General features: G+C 44.6%; 6 protein-coding genes across 7 annotated transcripts; 3 read left to right on the plus strand and 3 right to left on the minus strand.

The window, feature by feature from the left end:
* Positions 1 to 1,743: 1,743 nt before the first annotated feature.
* PV09_08668 (uncharacterized protein) lies at positions 1,744 to 4,211 on the minus strand. The gene is made up of 2 exons (XM_016362604.1): positions 3,504 to 4,211; positions 1,744 to 3,442 (listed from the first exon to the last, which is right to left on the minus strand). The coding sequence occupies exons 1-2, from the start codon at positions 3,978 to 3,980 to the stop codon at positions 2,117 to 2,119; spliced, it is 1,803 nt and encodes a 600-aa protein (XP_016209617.1). The 5' UTR covers positions 3,981 to 4,211; the 3' UTR covers positions 1,744 to 2,116.
* Positions 4,212 to 4,240: 29 nt separating this feature from the next.
* On the plus strand, positions 4,241 to 6,656 carry PV09_08669 (40S ribosomal protein S5). Its single transcript, XM_016362605.1, has 5 exons — positions 4,241 to 4,456; positions 4,518 to 4,679; positions 4,739 to 5,239; positions 5,295 to 5,364; positions 5,427 to 6,656. Exons 3-5 carry the CDS (start codon positions 5,012 to 5,014, stop codon positions 5,765 to 5,767), a joined length of 639 nt encoding a protein of 212 aa, XP_016209618.1. The 5' UTR covers positions 4,241 to 4,456; positions 4,518 to 4,679; positions 4,739 to 5,011; the 3' UTR covers positions 5,768 to 6,656.
* A 711-nt stretch (positions 6,657 to 7,367) lies between these two features.
* PV09_08670 (uncharacterized protein) lies at positions 7,368 to 9,424 on the plus strand (the record flags this gene model as incomplete). The annotated part of the gene is made up of 7 exons (XM_016362606.1): positions 7,368 to 7,683; positions 7,735 to 7,916; positions 7,978 to 8,084; positions 8,133 to 8,258; positions 8,311 to 8,400; positions 8,449 to 9,160; positions 9,338 to 9,424. 7 exons carry the CDS (start codon positions 7,368 to 7,370, stop codon positions 9,422 to 9,424), a joined length of 1,620 nt encoding a protein of 539 aa, XP_016209619.1.
* Positions 9,425 to 10,150: 726 nt separating this feature from the next.
* Positions 10,151 to 11,727, minus strand: PV09_08671. 2 transcript variants are annotated; one of them, XM_016362608.1, is made up of 3 exons: positions 11,017 to 11,727; positions 10,756 to 10,968; positions 10,151 to 10,690 (listed from the first exon to the last, which is right to left on the minus strand). In XM_016362608.1, the coding sequence occupies exons 1-2, from the start codon at positions 11,656 to 11,658 to the stop codon at positions 10,921 to 10,923; spliced, it is 690 nt and encodes a 229-aa protein (XP_016209621.1). In that variant the 5' UTR covers positions 11,659 to 11,727; the 3' UTR covers positions 10,151 to 10,690; positions 10,756 to 10,920. The 2 variants fall into 2 exon arrangements, with proteins under 2 accessions (XP_016209621.1, XP_016209620.1); XM_016362607.1 differs by having other exon boundaries at positions 10,151 to 10,968.
* A 1,729-nt stretch (positions 11,728 to 13,456) lies between these two features.
* Positions 13,457 to 15,435, minus strand: PV09_08672 (uncharacterized protein). Its single transcript, XM_016362609.1, has 2 exons — positions 15,083 to 15,435; positions 13,457 to 14,947 (listed from the first exon to the last, which is right to left on the minus strand). Exons 1-2 carry the CDS (start codon positions 15,252 to 15,254, stop codon positions 13,656 to 13,658), a joined length of 1,464 nt encoding a protein of 487 aa, XP_016209622.1. The 5' UTR covers positions 15,255 to 15,435; the 3' UTR covers positions 13,457 to 13,655.
* Positions 15,436 to 17,047: 1,612 nt separating this feature from the next.
* PV09_08673 (uncharacterized protein) lies at positions 17,048 to 18,072 on the plus strand. The gene has a single exon (XM_016362610.1). It carries the CDS (start codon positions 17,134 to 17,136, stop codon positions 17,791 to 17,793), a length of 660 nt encoding a protein of 219 aa, XP_016209623.1. The 5' UTR covers positions 17,048 to 17,133; the 3' UTR covers positions 17,794 to 18,072.
* The last annotated feature ends 631 nt before the right edge of the window (positions 18,073 to 18,703 follow it).

Here is an 18,703-nt window from a genome sequence, read left to right on the forward strand (position 1 = left end):
CTTTATATTTTACGTTGAGTAGTTATGTTATTCAGTAGTTGAACTTTTGTATCCGAAAGACTTCGCTCCAGGATGAGGCTGCAGATGAATCACCCAACATTGTTTTCATACCTGCTACCATGAGCGTATAGTCTTTCACCTGTTCTAATTAAATTTTTCTCTTGCATTCCCGAAGTAAATAGCCTGTATGAAGCAATTGCTCTGACTTCCACTGTTTAGCAATTGAAAACTTATCTCGCGATTGTAGTCACTGCTGGATAAGTTCACATTCGAAACCCTACTTTTCTCGGCAACAAAGCTTTGGAAAGGTGTATCGTTCAATTTGAAATCTTTTGTGGCATTGTGCCAAAAAGATAGGATAAACTCATCATGTATACCTGGATGTGTAGCAATAACTGACCCTAGGGCCTTTTTCACAAAGTAGGTTTTCGCGTATTTTAAGGTCACTGGTCTAGAAAGATATATCGTACACCCTGACAAGGTGTGCTATAGCGTCCAGAACAGCTCGTTTGGTTAAAGCACTTTGAAAATGCTTTCTTCAATGGAAGTTTTCAAGCTCTGTCATTTCAGATATTGACTGCTCTGATGCTGACACCGTTCTGTCCCTCCTCTCCACGCCAAAAGTTATGGCCGAAGACTCCTGCAGAGCGTGAATGCAGCGTCCGCGCAAGACCAAAAGTCCAGACCTAGTGTTACAGAAGAGTTGAGAAATCTTACATGGTATTCTAGGCCTTGTACAGTCTGAGCAGTGATTGACCTTTTGAACTATATCGTTTCTTTGCAAGCATCAGCGTTTAAGACCTGAGGAGTTACAACCCTGATGCGATGTATAAGTAAAATTCTATCTTCCTATCCCGTTGATGTAACATATTTCAGTGGTCAATTCTACAAGATGGTTGACTTCTGATGCTGCTGTTCATTCGATACCAGTGGGTACTGTCTACAGAAAATAGCTAACGCCTGCGATTTTTTCCTTTCGCCGCTCAGTCATCTTCACTCGTACACATCAGATACGAAAAATGAGGGAGCATTCGAATCACTGCGCTATTTTCCTACGATCGTCGAAAATCTCATTGACAAAATACTTGATAAGTCCCAAGATATCCTTTGGGAAATTATGTTGTCGATTGACATCTCTAGCAAGGCAAAACAGCGACTATTCAAGAATAAGATTCGAACGACTTTGTTCAAACGCAAAGAGATTCCGAAGTCTTTTAAGATTCAGAAGCACGGAACAGAGCATAAGAAATCAAAGCATATCGTGTGTGCAGCTGTCCCATCCTTAGACGATCCGCGTGCTACGGTTTATTAAACTTGAGATAAATCAAGCGCCGCTGAAGTAGATCGAAAATACGAGGAAGACCCCATGCGTCACGAGCATACAACTATTAGGTAAGTTCAGCAATGCAGACGCCTTTTAATTATCGGGTTGGAACGTTGTTCGATTCATTGTGTGATTTTGAACAAATCAATTCCGTGATCACCTTTCGTTGCGTGGATCGCCCGTTGCGTGTCGAGGAATAAAGAAATGGAGCGAAATAACCAGGCAGTCCCATATTAGATGATATCGTTAAGCACTACTAAGCACAAGTGTCAGTGTCATTTCTTCGGGAAATACTAGGCTTGTGAATCCAATCCGCCAATAAGTCAATATGGTATACGAAGACACAACGAGTTGATTCAAATAGTAACTCAGATAATTATAGTAATTGAACACTGATCTTGCTTTGTAGTCGCAATACAGCAAGATGTCATTTTGCCATTCTTTGCAGAAGTTTCGGACCGCGGCTGGAATGGTCACATGGTGACGAGTTTAAGTTCTGAGCTATGAAGATACTTCTCAGCAATAGACAAGAGACATAAGTTCGAAGGATAGATATATCTTGCAGCCATATGGACTTTCAGAAAACGCAAATAGACTGTCTACTGTACAAAAGGCCTGATTGATGTGATGCTCTGATCTTCCAACTACATCCCGTGTCGATATAACTGAGTGGCATCCAACAGAAGAGTTCTCGATCAGTCACAATCACCTGCAGTATACATGTCATCAGCTAGCAAAGACAGTATCACCGATTCTAGCGCTCGAAGAAACACTCATTGACCATTTTTGTTCCTAGTTCCAGTTCTTCAACGTTGGCGCACTAATATCCCGTCTTCCACCTACAACGCCTTCTAGCATCTGCTTCTTTGGTGTCGCATGACCTATCGCCACGCTCCTGGCTCTTCCTCTCCGCTCGCGAATCTGTGCTAACGCTGCCTCTCGATCAAGTGTTCCGTCTGGTTTGAATGCTGAAGCAAGGAAGGGCGACGTTGGACCATGTGCAACTGAAGGAGGATGGTCAATGGTCATAGGTGTAGTGGGCTGCTGCAACCTCGGAAATGGTGAGAACATGATAGGTATTGTTGTAGTTGTAGTAACAGTCCTGATTTCGCGAATAGGCGTTTGTGGTGCGTCGTCTGCTTCCGCAACACCACAAACGCCTTGTTCGGACTCTATCACCCTGTTTGTGTCTCCCCTTGTTACCTCAGCCTGAATTTTTTTGCGTGCCTCAGCTTGAGAAGTTTCCTTCTCCTGCTCTGAGGTTTGCAAAGGAACCTTATTTGGCTCAGGTATAGTATCGTTGCATTCATTTGCAACATCAGTACTGTCTGTTGATGCGTCAGCATCAGTCATCAATCCAGTCTCCTGTGAGCCTGGTGTCATCGGCATGTCCTCCCGATCGCTGAGCAGTAGATTGCAATCATTGGGTAGCTGGGTTCTGATCGTGTCCATCTCGCTTGCAAAGCTTATGTCATAAACGTAAGCATGGCCATCCCTCTCGGCAAGCCGACACGAGCAGCACTGGAACTGGCATTCCATCTTCATAAACTCCACCTGCTCCTGTGCCTTCTTGCGAAGCCTCCTCTCCATTGCAAGTTCTCGATGCATACTCTGCAGCTCCACTACTTTCTTCGGCAACCTGTTCTCTTTGTCACAATCGCTCTCCTCACTGGCTAGTCGTACCTTTCGTGGTGACTTGCGGGCTGAATGAGATAAATTAGAATCATCGAAATCCTCGTCCTCGTCCACAGCGGGTAGAGCGATGCGTCCTTCAGCAGCAATGCGCGCAACCTCCTCCTCCTTTAGACTTCGCTTAAGAGCGTCGCGCTCCGCTTCGACAACTTGGACACGCTCTTGCATTTTATCTAGCTCCTCCTGTACACTGATCAATTGATACTGTGCTGTAAATGCATCCTGCTCTCGCCGAGCACTTTTCAGTTTCTCTGATTCCAGGCTAGATTGTGTGGTGCGCAGTGAATTGCGTGTAGCTTTCAACTCTTCCTGAAGCTTCACAAGCGATGACCCTGACCTGAATGCTTCTTTTCGACATTTACGTATCTCCTTCTCGTATATCCCAACGGCATGGCTATGAGCGTCCTTCGACCGCTGGTGTTCTTCCTGTGTGCAAAACTTAGTCTTACAGCCTATGAATTGCACAAAGCGCGCAAACATGACATACCATGACGACTTCGAGTCTCTTTGATACTTTCCGTTCTCGTTCTTTGCCCTCTTCTATCTCCTTCCTCATCTTGCGCATTTCTTCGCGAACTCGTTTGAGCTCATCATCTAAAGCCTTTGCTTCTCGTCGGCTCTTGTCTCGCTCCATCTCAGCCATCTCCCTAGCCATGTCGGCCCGCCGCACGGCAACCTCACTCTGAGCCTTGTAATCTTTGACACTCAGTCCATCGAAGCGTGCAACCAAGCCTTGAACGTGGGCGTCCGACGCGCTATTATTGCGTGTATGTCGAAAGTGCACTTCTGGTGAGCCTGAGAGCAGAGACGGTTTCAGCAACACAGATGATTTGCCGAACTCTGGGCCGTTGGACGACTGTGAAACTGTGCTTGAGTATGGTGGGCGAGTCCCATTGACGCGCTCGGGCGACAGTGGGAACAGTGGTGTGGCAGGCGACGCCCCAAGCCTAGTAGAGGAATCCATTACGATTAAGTGCGTATATTCTCGCGACTTGTTCAATTTATGATCATATGCATTTCAAATTTGTGCTCTTGTATTGCTAGGCAGTTGGATGCAAAGGTCGTGCAAGGATAAACGATTTGAAGAAGTCGCGCACAGTTGTCAACAAAGATCCCGGCTCCGTAGCAACGAGTGTATAACGAACTCAGAGTCCATAATACCTGTGACAGGGCCTTCCTAAATTTCTGCGCGGCCTTGCCGAAAGAAAAACAAGCAGGTTGTTCTAACTTTCTTACCGTCGTGTAATAGCAGCAAGATCGCCGAGTTCGGTCATTACAATGCTCACGATGGGTTCACAACAGGAATAAGTACACGAATGGGTTTCCAAGCTGAACGGTCCTACTTTCCGCCATAGTTAAGATTTGAAATCTTCTCGTAATGTACCACCACGGCAAAAGCGCATCTTTGCCACATCCTGTTGGTCAGGCTATCTATCAATTGTCGGTAGCCCCGCATAGTTTGAGGCTCTGAGAGAGTATTTTGATCCTAACAGTGGCGTAGCGTGCGATCTTTCGTATGAGATTTGCATGCGAAATGGGTTGCTCTTTGTGGAGTAGTCAAATGTATGGTTTTTGAACAAGACCCAACAAGGACGTCCACATGGACATGGCATGAAAGGCAAGCTGCCGTGGGAGGCAGCACAGATAACCCGGCGGTATTGTTGTACGGAGACATGTGGCAAGTTAACTTCAAGTTCCTGACTGACTCTGTACGTTGATTAGTCAACTTGGCTTAAGCGGAATTTTCTCAACGCAAGTGGGCGTAAAGGCGAGCACCTGAGTCTGCCAAGACGCTAAACCCGATAAGCAATGTCCTCCACCCACAAACGAAAAAGCTGACCTCTAGAGCACCCAGTCCTTTCTACGAAGCAAAAAACCACAATCACCACCAGCGCAAGAAATTGCTGACAAAACTCACTTGAGGACTCCAATTCACTTGGACGAATCGTCAAGGCAATCAACGCGCTTCCTATAGTTTTACACTTATTCGTAACAATGTCGGACACCGAACTTGTCGAGAGCGGTGCAGGCTCGCAAATCCTACCGAAGGACGTTGTTGCTGAGATTGGTGAGACCAAGCTCTTCAACAAGTGGTCCTATGATGGCGTTGAGATCCGTGACATCTCGCTGACGGACTACATCCAAATCCGCACACCTGTCTATATCTCCCATTCCGCCGGTCGATATGCAGTCAAGCGTTTCCGCAAGGCGCAGTGCCCAATCGTACGTTAAGCACTGATGAACGAGAATGGAAAGGCCGCGCTGACATTTTATGCAGATTGAGCGTCTTACCAACTCCCTCATGATGAACGGTCGCAATAACGGCAAGAAGCTTATGGCCGTTCGAAGTACGTGTTGACGGGCATTTTCACCCTTGTCACGAGCATACAGTAATTAACAAGAGCCACAGTCGTTGCACACGCCTTCGAGATCATCCACATCATGACAGATCAGAACCCCATCCAGGTCGCTGTTGATGCCATTGTCAACTGCGGTCCGCGAGAAGACAGCACTCGTATTGGTTCCGCAGGTACCGTTCGTCGCCAGGCTGTCGACGTTTCTCCTCTCCGCCGAGTCAATCAAGCCATTGCTCTTCTCACTATTGGTGCTCGTGAAGCTTCTTTCCGTAACGTCAAGAGCATCGCTGAGTGCTTGGCTGAAGAGCTAATCAACGCTGCAAAAGGAAGCAGCAATTCTTACGCGATTAAGAAGAAGGATGAGTTGGAGCGTGTTGCCAAGTCTAACCGATAAGTGGCCTTCGCGCTATATTGCATACTGGGGTTTTGGGGTGGGATATGGTACATGGACAGGCATGGCGTATCTTCTAGGAAGTTGAGGAATTCCTTCGACCAACTCAAGCTTTGCATTAGAATTACCAGGAGCCTAGCTCCGACATGAGCAAAAAAATTGTCGCCGTCATTACAAACATGCACCCGAATATTTTTCATTTCTCCAATCTCATTTGGATAATTGCTGGCTAGGAATGCATTCTTGACATCGGCGCAGGCCGAGAATGGGAAGCACAATATTCATTCCTAGAAGCGTACAGCCTCATAGTCGATGCAAGCCATTGTCGTTGTACAAGAACCAAACCCGTCCGTTAGCTCTTCGTCGGGAGCGATGGCGGTAGAATATACTTGGCGAATGGCTATTCCGAGTTGTGAGCGGAGGCTGTCTCCAGTTAGAACTGTCTGGTCGACACGTAATATGTGCCAACTGATCGATTTTCTCCATTGGTCAGCAAAATATTTCAAGGAAATGTTGCCGTGGCAGTAGGGCAAAAGAGAGAGAGAGAGAGAGGTATTGTAAGGCGAGACTTCTAAAGCCTGTCACTGATGGGAGCTTCGCTGTTATCTATCCATTCAGTCCATATACGGCAAGAAAAGTGGATGGATAAACCAACACATTGGAATCACTCCATCACGAATCACCATCCCAAATACCCAGAGAGTCAACGAACATCTGGCGAAGAGATAGGGGTCAAAAACAAGTGTAACAAATGTGTTAGTACTCCCGACGGGCTTCTAGGGAAAAGACTGTACGTCATCTGCATCATACTTCGTCAATGGCTCATTCGCACGTAGAATTGTCACTCTTGGCCAGCTTGAGAAATGAAAAGTTGCTGCAGCACAGCATTGGAATCATGCACAGTTCTTTCGTGACGAAGTACAGTGAAGCCAGAATCTGCTTAAAAATGCAATTGACCGATTAAAGTGTGCAGGAAGCGTGGAGGCGGGCCTCACAGCTGATCACAGCAGTAGCATGGAGACGTAACTCTCCCGCCTTGGAGGCGTCCGCACTGATAGGTCCATAGTCCCGAGGACATGAATGTTTGATCTGCTTCGGCTCGTAGGCTTATTTTCCAATTTTTAGGCGTTGCCTTTCCCTCGGGAGCCGCAGCTCATGCACGCGTTTGAAGGTAGAGAAAGGCGGCCGACTCTGGGGTTTCGTGATTCTCCCGTCTAGAGCGGCTGTCAATACATGCACGCGTGGCACATCAGCGTCACGTTTCACTGAAGTGTCTTGTGTCTCTGTTATTGAGGGGATCTTGGTCCTTCCAGGATTTCTGTCGTTCTGGCTGTGACGTTGCCATTGCCCGAGCTTTCAGACCACAGCACCAGGACCTTGCCTTAGACACGTTCCTTCCTTACGCTTCGTATTTTCCAGGAGCCTTTAGTCCTGCCTGGACTTCAACGTCAGCTTTTGGACACACCATTCCTCTTTTCTTTTCCCGCTCTTTTACCAAAAAACTACAGCTCTAAAGCACCAGCAACACACGAGCTGATCCCAACTCGTCCACTCTTCGTACAGGCTCCCTCTCCTCAACAGACGAGAAAAGACTCTGTTCGCCATGGTCCATATTCCTGTCCCACATCACGGAATTGATTATGGCAGCCCAAACTTCGATCTGCTTGGCCTCTCTTACGTAGCTTTCGCCTTCGTTTACTCTGCACTTGTCCTGTCCGGACTAGTGGCTCTGTTCAAGCTTCGACATACACATGCCGTGAGAATACGCAGCTTCTGGACTATCTTTGGGTCAGTTATACTGCTTCATGCCTATTTGGTTCTCATTTTGCTAGTTTACCCGCTTAACGGCATCTTCAAATGTGGCTGGGAGTTCTGGACAATGAGCCTTCTTCTTCCCTTGGGCATCGCTCTGTTTCAAGGTGCGTAGTCAAGTCTTGAGAAGATAACGGCCTCTGATTCTCAACCCTCAGCGAGCAATATACGCCTGTACGCGTATTCCATGACCCAGAAGGACATTGTCGCACAAAGCAAATCACTTGTCAATTGCAACTTCGACCCCAATCAAAAAAAACCTAATCAAAATCGAAAATTACGGCATTGGAGTGTCGAGAAGCAGACATATGTGGCCATTGCTTTTGGTGTTATTGCACAGGTATGCGAAATACTAGCGTCAAGGCTGGCTTCGAGAAGGCTCACAATCAGTACATACATAGCTCGTTATTACCACCATCTTATTCTTCGGTTCGAGAAAATTCCATTCCTCATACGGCTTTTTTGCTGCGTCTATGGCACCTGACGAATGTCGTCGGGGTTCAGAATGGTATGTTCTTTGGCACCAAGTTCAACGATATGCTGTTGAATTGTTCAGGATTCCATCCGTTTTCTGGCAATTTCTCTGGGCTACAGTTTTCGGTCCATTCATCTTGCTGCGCATCAGAAAAATCAACGACGCCCATTACTGGGCACTACAAACAAGGCTAGCAGTGATTGCTTGGTTCGAATCTTGATCGGACAGCTAAAGGTGTAATCCTAACGTTGTTTCATAGTCTTCCTGGTACCCCTCTATGGCTCACCTTTGTTTACGCACGAAACCGAAGACTTGATTACATCAATAAATGGTTTCCACCCTCTGGATGGTATTATTGATCTTAGAATTGACAATGATCAGGTCTAATTGGTGGTAGGTTTCTTCCAGGACTCTTCACCATCCAATTCGTCACAATATTTTTCCCCTTGTTTGACCTTTACAAAAGAAAACAACTCAACAAGAGGAGAAACAGTAGAAATGGCAATGAAACAGCGTCTGCAATCGAAGAGAAGACTACTTCGATGATGACATTAGAGATGCGACTCAGGTACGAACCGACCAGCCTGCTTATCTGGGCTTCTGAGAAAGAATTTACTGCAGAGAACATTGCATTCCTCATCTCTGTACTCAAATGGCGCAAAAACTGGAAGACAGAGGCAAGTAAGGGTGTTTTAACAGAACTGCAACTACGGGAGAGATATGAAGAGGCAGCCTTGATCTACTTCAAGCTCATCAATCCACATACGGCGCGGATGAACATCAATATTGACCATAAAACATTCGCAGAACTGCGCGACATCTTCAAGGGTTGCCATTATCAAGCATTTCCAAATAATGATTCTTCTTGTCCTAAGAGCTCCAGCACGGTCAACAAAAACGTCATCGCGCCGTGGGAGAACTCTGATTCCCATGAAAATTCCCTAGAATTAAGTTCTTTTCGCTATTTTAATGTGGGAAACAGATTGATGTCTGACGATATTGACAAACTATATCGTGTTCCCGTAACGGAGATATCGCCGTATGAGGATAAAGCAAATTCGATACCTGCAAATTTCTCCATTGAGATCTTCGACAGGGCGTTCGAGATAGTAAAAAATGACGTATACCTCAACACTTGGGTCAAATTTGAATCAATGTGGATGAAACCTCGCGATCTAAATGGCCAAAAGACCATGAGCATCGCAGCATCCGGGTGTCAAAACACATTTCTTAGCAATGGCAATCGGAACACCAACCACAAGACAATGTACTAATTCAGCAGACAGAGGAGCATTTGCTTGTATCATATGCAATATGTCGTGCATGGAAAGTCAAAAACACCGAAATCTACCAAAACAGAATGCAAAGATTGAGTTGATGGTATGAATTGCTTCATGAAAGACAGTCCAATATCTAATTAATCCTATCGATCTGAGAATCGTTTCATTCACCATTTTGTGGCAATATTTGCTGCTTATAGATACTAAACACGCATCAATCTGATAATTTCGATGAGTTGAAAATTGTTATATGTCATAGAATACAACACCACATATTAAGTGCTACATTTCATGGCTGTTGAATTAATGAATCAATATCTCATAATGATTTCAGTACCAGTGGACATCTGATACTAGTCAGACGCCTTAGAGTAAGAGGTAATTGTGGAGTACTAGAGCAGAAATAAACTAGGTATGATTGCGTGAACATGTGTCCACAGCATATCGTTTATAACATGGGTGATAGCTATGAAGCACTAAGGATAGAGAGATACATGCTGCGCTAATAATACCTATCACACAACCCTGTCAGTCATACACACGGCCATATACTGCCTATTTTGTAGCAATTGGCTAAGTCACAAGATCAGTTCAGGCTTATCGGCATAGCATTTGTGCATTCCCTGTTGAGTTATCATCCATATCCCATGATTGATTAGCTTCTCGCACATCATCATTTTGAATCATAAGTCGATGACAACAGCTCGTTGACCATGCTGTCCAATTCACATACCACAAGTTTTATTCCGGGTTCCCCGCAATTCCAAGACAGCGTAGTAAGAACAATATAATACCGCTATATTTACAGCAAATTTTATTTGGCATTGCTCATTTAATCATATGTCTACGATACTTCTCATTATTTGGAACCCAATCGACGACTTCCTTTACCGCCTGGAATATCATTAATGGAACGTCATCAACATCTGTAGGAACTACAACTCTTCTATCTATCCGGCAGACCCACAATTGGGACCAGAAGATTATGTGGAATTGACTTTCCGTTCAGAATAGTCGAATCACTATTCTAGGAGTTCTAACGATACCAGGGGGCATTCTACGTCATCTTAGAAATTCAAAGCCCCGAACAATTTTTTAGAGCAAAATAGCCAAATCACAGCACAACCGTCAGAGTTCACCAAGCTACATTGACCGAGCTGAGTATGGGATACTTTTCTGTAGGAGATTTTGTCCCATTAGCCGCCCAGCTCCCGCATTACTATGGTACGGTTGATTCTGCAGATCTGCTAGCCACGTTTCGAAAGTCCAGTGAGTCACTCCTTACTAAAATTGCTGGAACTGTCCTAATTAATAGCTCGCACAGTGAGGAACATCTCTGATTGGTGACTGAAAAGCTCTCTGTTGCAAAACCAAATGAGCACACAGACTCAAGGACTGCGCTATCATATATGTGAGAGCCTTACTCTTATGCACTTAATCTCATGAACCTGGCGCATACCATGCAGATTCCTATGACATCACCGTAAATTCCTTCAATGTTATAGCTAATGGCTCATCCGCTTTATTCAATTTGACCTGGGTATAACTGAACTGTACTGGTTGCATCGAGATGCGAACGAAAATCATGTCTAGAAATCGAGAAGAAGTTGTGGCGCTAGCTTCTCCAAATCTTCAACCTAGGTAGATACATTAGCATAATCCCTAAAACAGTCACAAGATTATACCTGAAGAAAGCCATCACTAGCTTCTTTGCCCAATTCTGTGTCGCCATCCTCTCGTTCGTAAATGGCCCTCGCCAAAGCTTCGCGCACAAATGTCTCCACGTATTTGCCTAGAACTTTCATTGCCTCCTTTCCAATTTTCATGTTCTTGTCTTCGAAGTTTTCGTATAGCAGCCGTGTAAGCAACTTGGGCGGTAGTGCAGACGACGTATCGTGATCTCGTGTAGCTGGTTTAGGTTGGTGTTTATGGGCTGACACCGGATCGTCCTCATATTCATCCTCTTGGTTATTCTCTCCATATTCATCATTTCTGGCTTTATGATTTACCCGTCGTTTCTTTGACGGTGGCGTGTCCCGCTCACTTTCGTCGTCGGAGCTCAATTCGACAGCAGTTGTGGAAGTACGACGGAGGCTATTGCTCTCGCTCTTCGCAGCCGATGTTATATCTCGTGCCATTCTATTGACCATGGAATTTTTGCTGGTGCTTCTGCCCGATCTCGGCTTTGTCGATGCAGGTTGGGAGGTGCTACCAATACGACTGGGCGCTTTGAAAGGTATCACACGCTTTTTGGTACCTTCGGATGAGGTGTGCAAGGAACCAATGGATTGTGATAAGTCCGGAAATAGACGCTCAGTGTATTTCATCGTTGATGTTTGCAGAAACGCGAAAATCGTGTCGTGTTGTTATTCGCGCAGTCGCGAGTTATGTTGGTGACCACGTCGCAACGCGAGCAACACGAATGTGGCACGAAGGTGGCGCGCAGCTGTCCTAAAAGCACGTGCCGCTGCTCTTTTCTTGATGCTCAGCAGATTATAAAGTAGCTCGCTGCTCATTTATGAAAACTCATGTCGTCGGCGCAAAAAGGAGGCATTTTATATGTACAAGCGGCATGCAATATCATATTTCTGCATTGCTCTCATTGGGTTACACTCCTAGGCATCTCTACATGCTAACGTCGAGTGAAGTATTGGAAGACATAGATGTTCAACTCCAATGTGCTGTTTTGCTGAGAGTGAACAGCCCAGTCCCGTCTTGTTTGTTCTTGGGGGGGTTGCAGTTTCGTAACTGTTATATATGGATAATTAACTGCAGCCTGCTGCAAGTTGTTTACGTAGAAAGCAACATCCTAGCCCTAGGGACGCTCCTAAATTGAAATCTAAATGATGGCAAATAATAGACATCGATTCGCGACTCGCCGCGGGACTAAACAATCGGATTTTCGATGCATCTTAGTAAGCTTTATAGAAATTTTTCGTTCTGCATAATCTTCTCGACTAGTTATTCTAAGTGTGCTTTGGATGAACATGTACGATTGCGCTAAAGGTTTAACAGTCAAGGGCATCTCTCGCAAATTGTACAGTGAACTGGGTGACAAAGACTGCAAAGTCCATAAATTTGATGTTTAATGGGCAGTTGGCACACTTACTTTCCAAACAGAAAAAGATAAAGTTAAAATACCTATTGCTAACCTACCGCTGAGTGTTTTGTGAACGTTTTGACGCTGACCTCTTTTTGGAGTCTTGGACACTCGATGCCAACGGCACTCCTAAGGATGAGGAAATGGGGGACTCCCACTCAGTCATCAGTACTGCTACTGACAGAATGGAATAGATGTTCATTAAGGTATACAATTTGATATGGTCTGAAGGTAAAGAACGTAAATATTTATCTTGTTAAATAAGTCAATGCAGGATAAATCGAAGCAAAGCAAAGTGAGGCAATGTAAAACTCCCCTCTCTCCTACTGTCTATGTTTGGTGCCTGGTTTCTTCTTTTCCAATCTTTCGTATTCTCGTCCTTCTTATACCTCAAGCCACGCGAAAATAATCTCAACTGTTCCCACTCACATCCCCTTTCCAATACAACCACTTACTCAATTAGAACCACGTACCCCAGTACAGACCAATACCTGAGGAGGGGAAGACCGTTCTACAGCCTTGCAAACATGAAAAGTATACTACTCACGGTTGAACATATCGAATCGTCCCCTCGACATCCTCTGCTCAGTACGAATGTTTCTTCTAAGCCAAAACACGGCATTATGACGATTATTAGGAAATAAAAATGCACAAATTATTTATTTGAATCTTGATGGTACGTTTGGGGCCTTTACGCCTTCAGCTTGCCACAAATAGAGCCTTGTAGGAAGATTTGAATTTACTTGTTTCATACTATAGAATATATTTCACCAGTTGTCTGTCTCTTGTTTTATTTTTCCTTCTCCTTCCATTGAATATTAATTAGGGCTCAGCATGGATGATAATCGGAATATCTTCAAAGGCCTATTTATATATGGCATTCTCCTGGACAACTGATTGTAAGTTAGGCTTTCTTCGATCACAATTTTCTTCCGATAAGTCATCCTCAATTATCCTTGCTGTTTCAGCTAAAACAGACATAGATGGAAGATTCTGAGCTGATTGATTTGATACCAGAATTATCGTAACAAATTAAATAGCTCTCCGCAAGGGCACAATGCCATAATTTCCCATTTGACATAACATACAATGGATCTAAAACTACTGGAAACAATAACAAAGGATCCTAGGAATGAGCGTCATGATGCTCTGGGGTATGGGACCACAACAGGTGATTCTCCGCGTCGCGAATTGTGTCTCGCCTGTCCTGTATGACAGATTGCTTCAACATTCTGGTCCAACAATTACGGCAGCCGTGTCGTGTGCTGAGATCTCGGCGACAATCCCGCCAACGATACAATTCAAAACTCTACCTGTCCAAATATCCGTGACCATATAACTCTTATTTCCATCTAATCCCGGAATTTCATCAAAATCAATGGTCTTATTGGACACAGAATCATCAGTATTTAGAACCAGCACCAATGTTCCAATCTTACTTTTCCCTGCCCAATATTCCGCTGGTCGCTTAGCATCGAATGTCCAATCCGGGTTCGTCCCCCATTTATATGGTTGAGCAGGCTTGCCATACGTGTCGTCTTGATTAAAGGACAGCAGATAAGGATTCTTAAGTACGTCCAGATCATGGTAGCTTAATTTAGACAGGTCAGTTCCGATGAGCAAAGGGGACTTCATTGCCGCCCAGAGCGCGAAGTGTGATCGTGTTTCGGCTTCAACTGTTGGAGAGTAGGGTAAGTTACCAACTTCTAGCATATCTGCATCGGAATGGGCATAAAAATCTACGTGATTCATGTAGAAAGAATTTTCGTTTAAGATCTCAAGGATACGGTCCCAGTTTGGAAAAATATCGCCTGTACTTCGCCAGCTCTGAGCAACGTCTGCTCCCCAAGACTGAACGTTCGCGGTCCCCCATTCGCAGAGACTGTACAAAATAGACCTGTCAGTCCGATTGATGGCTCTTTGCATTCTCCTATATCGTTCAGCTGTTCTGCTTTGGCCAAAATCGTACCCAGGCGGGCACCAATCGCCTCCTGACTGGGGACAAGTTCCATTGGGTCCCGGGGTGAAGCTCTTGTGATTATCAAGATCGACAACGCACCACTCGCATTCGTCCTGCCATTCAAGAGGCACATTGCAATTGTCATATTTAAGATAGTCGATCCCCCATTCAGCCCAAGTTTGCGCGTCAATATCTTCATATCCTAGAGATGCAGGGTATCCGGCACACGTTGCTGTCCCTGCGCTGGAATAGATTCCAATTTTGAGGCCTAGAGAGTGGATCTTCTCAGCGGTGCCATGGATTCCGTCAGGGAACTTGGATAGATCTGGGTTGAGGCGATGGGTTATGGGATCGCGTGATTTCTCCGACCAGCAATCGTCAATGTTAACATACTCGTATCCTACTTTCGTAAGGCCAAGCTCAACCATGAGCTTGGCAGCATTCAGAAAATGGTCTTCATTGATTTGACAGTGGTAGGCGTTCCATGAATTGAATCCCAGCGCTGGTAGCTTACCCACTCCACCAGGACCTGGGATAGTGGAAGTGACAAGGAGTGCTACAAGAAAAGTTAGATTAAGCATCCCGTCGACTTCCAGAATATATTGATGAGACTACGAGACTAAAGACTCAGTCCAAACCAAATGGAGGGCGTAATAAGCATACATTTGAAAAGTATTCGTCAAAGTCTTACCTTGGTCTGGCGGGGAACCCATCGTTCCTTTAAAAGTTCCGTGTTCGACAGGTCGTATCTTTTTGAGAACTTCAACCAACGGTTGCCCATTCAAAGTAATTAGTCGAGCAGTTTTCCCGTGAGCCTGAGCGTTAATGGCCAAGAGGATTGCAAGAGTCGACCACATATTCATGTGGCTCTCAGCACAAACATGCCTCTTTGTCTGTTATTGTGTTTGCGATGCTGCGCGACAACTAGCACGAATACGGAACCAAATAATGCGCAAGCAACAAAGGACCACGATACGGGATACTGTTCTGCCAGTTGGCAGCAAAATTAGGCGTGAGGCAGGTTTATGCGTGGCATGGAGTTCGGCACAGTCGTCTTGAAATGTCTTGCTTTAAAAAGACGATCCTCAAATCATCACGCATCAAGGGACCCCGCACTGCCCTTTCAGGATGGATGTACGCAAAGCCAAATTTAACAACGCACTTCTCACAAATACCACGACTTTCTTTTCATGGAGCCCTTGAATAACACATCTGGCTTGACATATTTTCTGGTAAAGGTCGAGACGATCAACTCGTGGTTGAAGCAAGGTACAAATAGCGCCTCTAAAGACATTGACAGCTCAAGGGATACAACGTCGTCACTTTCCGTTTGACTCATCACCCAGTGCACTCGCAAACAGCTCTTAAGCTTAGATCAAATAAAACCCAGCTCAGAGCAGCCGCTTCGGCTTCCTTCGACGTGTCATAAAACCAGCCTCGTCAATACTAAATATGTCGACCTGAGGAGCGATTCCCCAAGTAGGAACATTTCGCTACCAAGTTTGTCATAGGTCCTTTCTGACTTCTCTGATTACTGAAGGGTGTATGTGTGGGGACGCAACCTAATCTTTCGCAATGGCTGTACCAGCCTCCCTCGGTGTACCTTTGCAACACTTCAATGGTGAGACACGTCGCGTAGTAGTAATGTCCATCGCTATTTCAATCCCAGCTTTAGCTGGAACTCATTTCAGGCAGCTTGAAGGTCATTAGCCCAGAAAGCTTGGATGGTGTTCGTTACTGTGGTGAAGGTAATGAGCGGCTATCTTGTCATTGGAGTCAGCTGGGACGTAGTAATCCCGTTTGCGAGCCTTTTGAGTGGATGGTTAGCTACGACATGAACGTTAGCATGTTGCTACAATGCTCACGTCTCGTGTGGACCTTGCTATAAGGTGAATTTTGAATGATAAGGAATTGCGTAAAGCAAAAACTAGCATAGCAGAAGCACCAGATGCATCGGTACTAGATAACCGACTGCTTTGAATGTGTAGCAATCCAAATGACGCTAATACTAAGTAAAAAAGTCATATTATTAGCGCTTCTTGCTTCAAAAAAGCTCTTTTATATTCTCTCCTGGCGCGAGATCGACTTCGCTGTTATAAAAGCGGTAACGGTACGACGAGGTGTCATCATTTCGTTGCAAATGAGTGGAGCGAGTACTCAGTCAAAAGTTGGATACTTCCGAGGGCCATGAAAAGTAAGGAGCGATGGGATCAACAAGACCGAATGGTATGTGGCAGAAACTGGTCCATCATCCGCCACTTTGCACGCAGGTCTCCTAATGGCGTAGGAGTCAGCAAAACGAAAATATTCTACACTTAAACAAGAAAGCTGGGTTGGGAGAACAAAAATGATGTTATTGCAAAGGGGATCTTTCAGTCTCGATCTGTAATATAATACCAGTCATTATGTTCCTGGCAGACTTGAACACGAGAGCCGACCTTCAATGCTTGCGAAGATACACTAGATCATCAGGCCAACAACGCTCCGGGATTATTGGCTATCCGAATCTCTTTCGCAGGGCTGGGTCTCCAAGACGCACGAAAAAGTCGATAGGAATGTGTTCTTTCTAGCATCTACTTTGACGTCACAGCGAGGCTAACCTCAGGTCCGTGAGCCATGTTAAACATTGTGATTCGTCCGGAGTTCAAGCCTGACCCAAGGCATTATCACATCCAGTAATTTTACCACCATCCAGCCACTCTTGAGTCTGACGGACGATATGCGCGGACAAGCTCCACTGACATGTACCACCTAGCCAAGTCTCTGTACTTGCACTTCACGTCCAAGGAAGAGTATTCCATACTCCTTCTCGGCCTGGACAACGCCGGCAAAACTACCCTCCTCGAGCAAATCAAAGCCCTTCCAGCAAATCAAAATGCGACCGCCCATCCGAACCTTAAGACCGTTCCCACTGTAGGCCAGAACGTCGCCACCATAAGCCTACCCGATGTTTATTTGAAGATTTGGGATGTCGGTGGGCAGCACAGTCTACGAGGCTTATGGCAGAAATACTACGCAAGTTGCCATGCCATCGTCTTTGTGATTGACAGCTCTGATATTGGGGACGCCGACATCACCAAGATTTCCTCAAATGAAGACGGTGGTGGTCGGTTAGAAGAGTGTCGAATGGTTTTGGAAAGTGTACTTCAGCACTCAGATGCTGAAGGTGTGCCATTACTCGTCCTGGCCAATAAACAAGACAGAGAGGACTGTGTCGAAGTAGTCAGAATAAAAGAGGGACTTGTGAGAAAGGTTTTCGAGGGTGACAAGGGTGGTAGTGTCAGAGACAGCCGAGTGCTCCCTTGTAGTGCTCTAACGGGCACTGGCGTCGAGGAGGCTGTTGAATGGTTACGGAGTCGTGTCTTGTGGAACAAGGAAAGTCGTCCGCCAATACTAAGGTAGTGGCCTTATACGTGTTGTAATTCCCTGATAGATTCGAATCCGAGATTCAATTCTGGGAGAGATAATGGCGCACGTGAGAAAACACGGCCACATTTGCTGGAGTGTTGTAGGAGAATTTAATTACTCCTTAACGGCTTATATACGAAGATCAAGGCTGATTGGTTTCTCTTTTCCTCTTTAGGAATAGGTATTTATAAGCCCAGAAAAGGCTTATATTTTAAACTTTCTTAGCCTAATGATTATTGATTTAGACTGAAATCTAAGATATTTTTCTATAAATTTTTAGAGATAGGTGTTAGGAATACCTTCCCAGTACCGACTAGCTTCACTAATGTGAACCATTTCAGAAGGGATGAGCTTCCTAGAGCAAAGGAATAACATATAACTAGGGCTTATTATAAAAGGAAATATAATAAGATAGTGTTAGGAATACTTTCCCAGTACCGACTAGCTTCGCTAATATAAGCCACTTCGGAAGGGTTTAGCTTCCTAGAGCAAAGGAATAAGATATAACCAGAGCTTATTATAGAAGGAATATAATAAGATAGTTATATTTATAACTTAGAATAGTATAAACTTTAAGAGTATAAGAATATATTTAAATTAATTACTAGATAAACTAGACAGTTAAATTACAGAGAGCTGTAATATAAATAGGGATAGGATATTTTTATAAACCTAAATTTAATATCCTTATTACCTTATTCATTTAACCTATAATAAATAAAATAATTATTTCTATTAATTAGTAGTATCCTAGTTATTAATTATTAGCTAATATACTTATTCTACTTATTTTTAAGAAAATAATTAAAATAATTAGAATAATACTTATATAACTATTTATATATTACTTTATAATATTATCCCCCTCTTTAGTAAGCTTATCCTAAACTTCAATTTAATATTT

Source organism: Verruconis gallopava, assembly GCF_000836295.1.
Source record: "Verruconis gallopava strain CBS 43764 unplaced genomic scaffold supercont1.44, whole genome shotgun sequence".
Classification (NCBI taxonomy): Eukaryota; Fungi; Ascomycota; class Dothideomycetes; order Venturiales; family Sympoventuriaceae; genus Verruconis; species Verruconis gallopava.

Bases quoted from the DNA above. Each gene is read 5' to 3' on its own strand.
- PV09_08668 (XM_016362604.1), bottom strand. From the start codon at position 3,980: ATGGATTCCTCTACTAGGCTTGGGGCGTCGCCTGCCACACCACTGTTC. The intron at 3,443-3,503 runs GTATGTCATGTT...TTTTGCACACAG, and splicing joins AGAGACTCGAAGTCGTCATG to GAAGAACACCAGCGGTCGAA.
- PV09_08669 (XM_016362605.1), top strand. From the start codon at position 5,012: ATGTCGGACACCGAACTTGTCGAGAGCGGTGCAGGCTCGCAAATCCTA. The intron at 5,240-5,294 runs GTACGTTAAGCA...CATTTTATGCAG, and splicing joins GCAAGGCGCAGTGCCCAATC to ATTGAGCGTCTTACCAACTC. The intron at 5,365-5,426 runs GTACGTGTTGAC...CAAGAGCCACAG, and splicing joins GAAGCTTATGGCCGTTCGAA to TCGTTGCACACGCCTTCGAG.
- PV09_08671 (XM_016362608.1), bottom strand. From the start codon at position 11,658: ATGAAATACACTGAGCGTCTATTTCCGGACTTATCACAATCCATTGGT. The intron at 10,969-11,016 runs GTATAATCTTGT...GTATCTACCTAG, and splicing joins CTAGTGATGGCTTTCTTCAG to GTTGAAGATTTGGAGAAGCT.
- PV09_08672 (XM_016362609.1), bottom strand. From the start codon at position 15,254: ATGAATATGTGGTCGACTCTTGCAATCCTCTTGGCCATTAACGCTCAG. The intron at 14,948-15,082 runs GTAAGACTTTGA...CTTTTCTTGTAG, and splicing joins GGGTTCCCCGCCAGACCAAG to CACTCCTTGTCACTTCCACT.
- PV09_08673 (XM_016362610.1), top strand. From the start codon at position 17,134: ATGTACCACCTAGCCAAGTCTCTGTACTTGCACTTCACGTCCAAGGAA.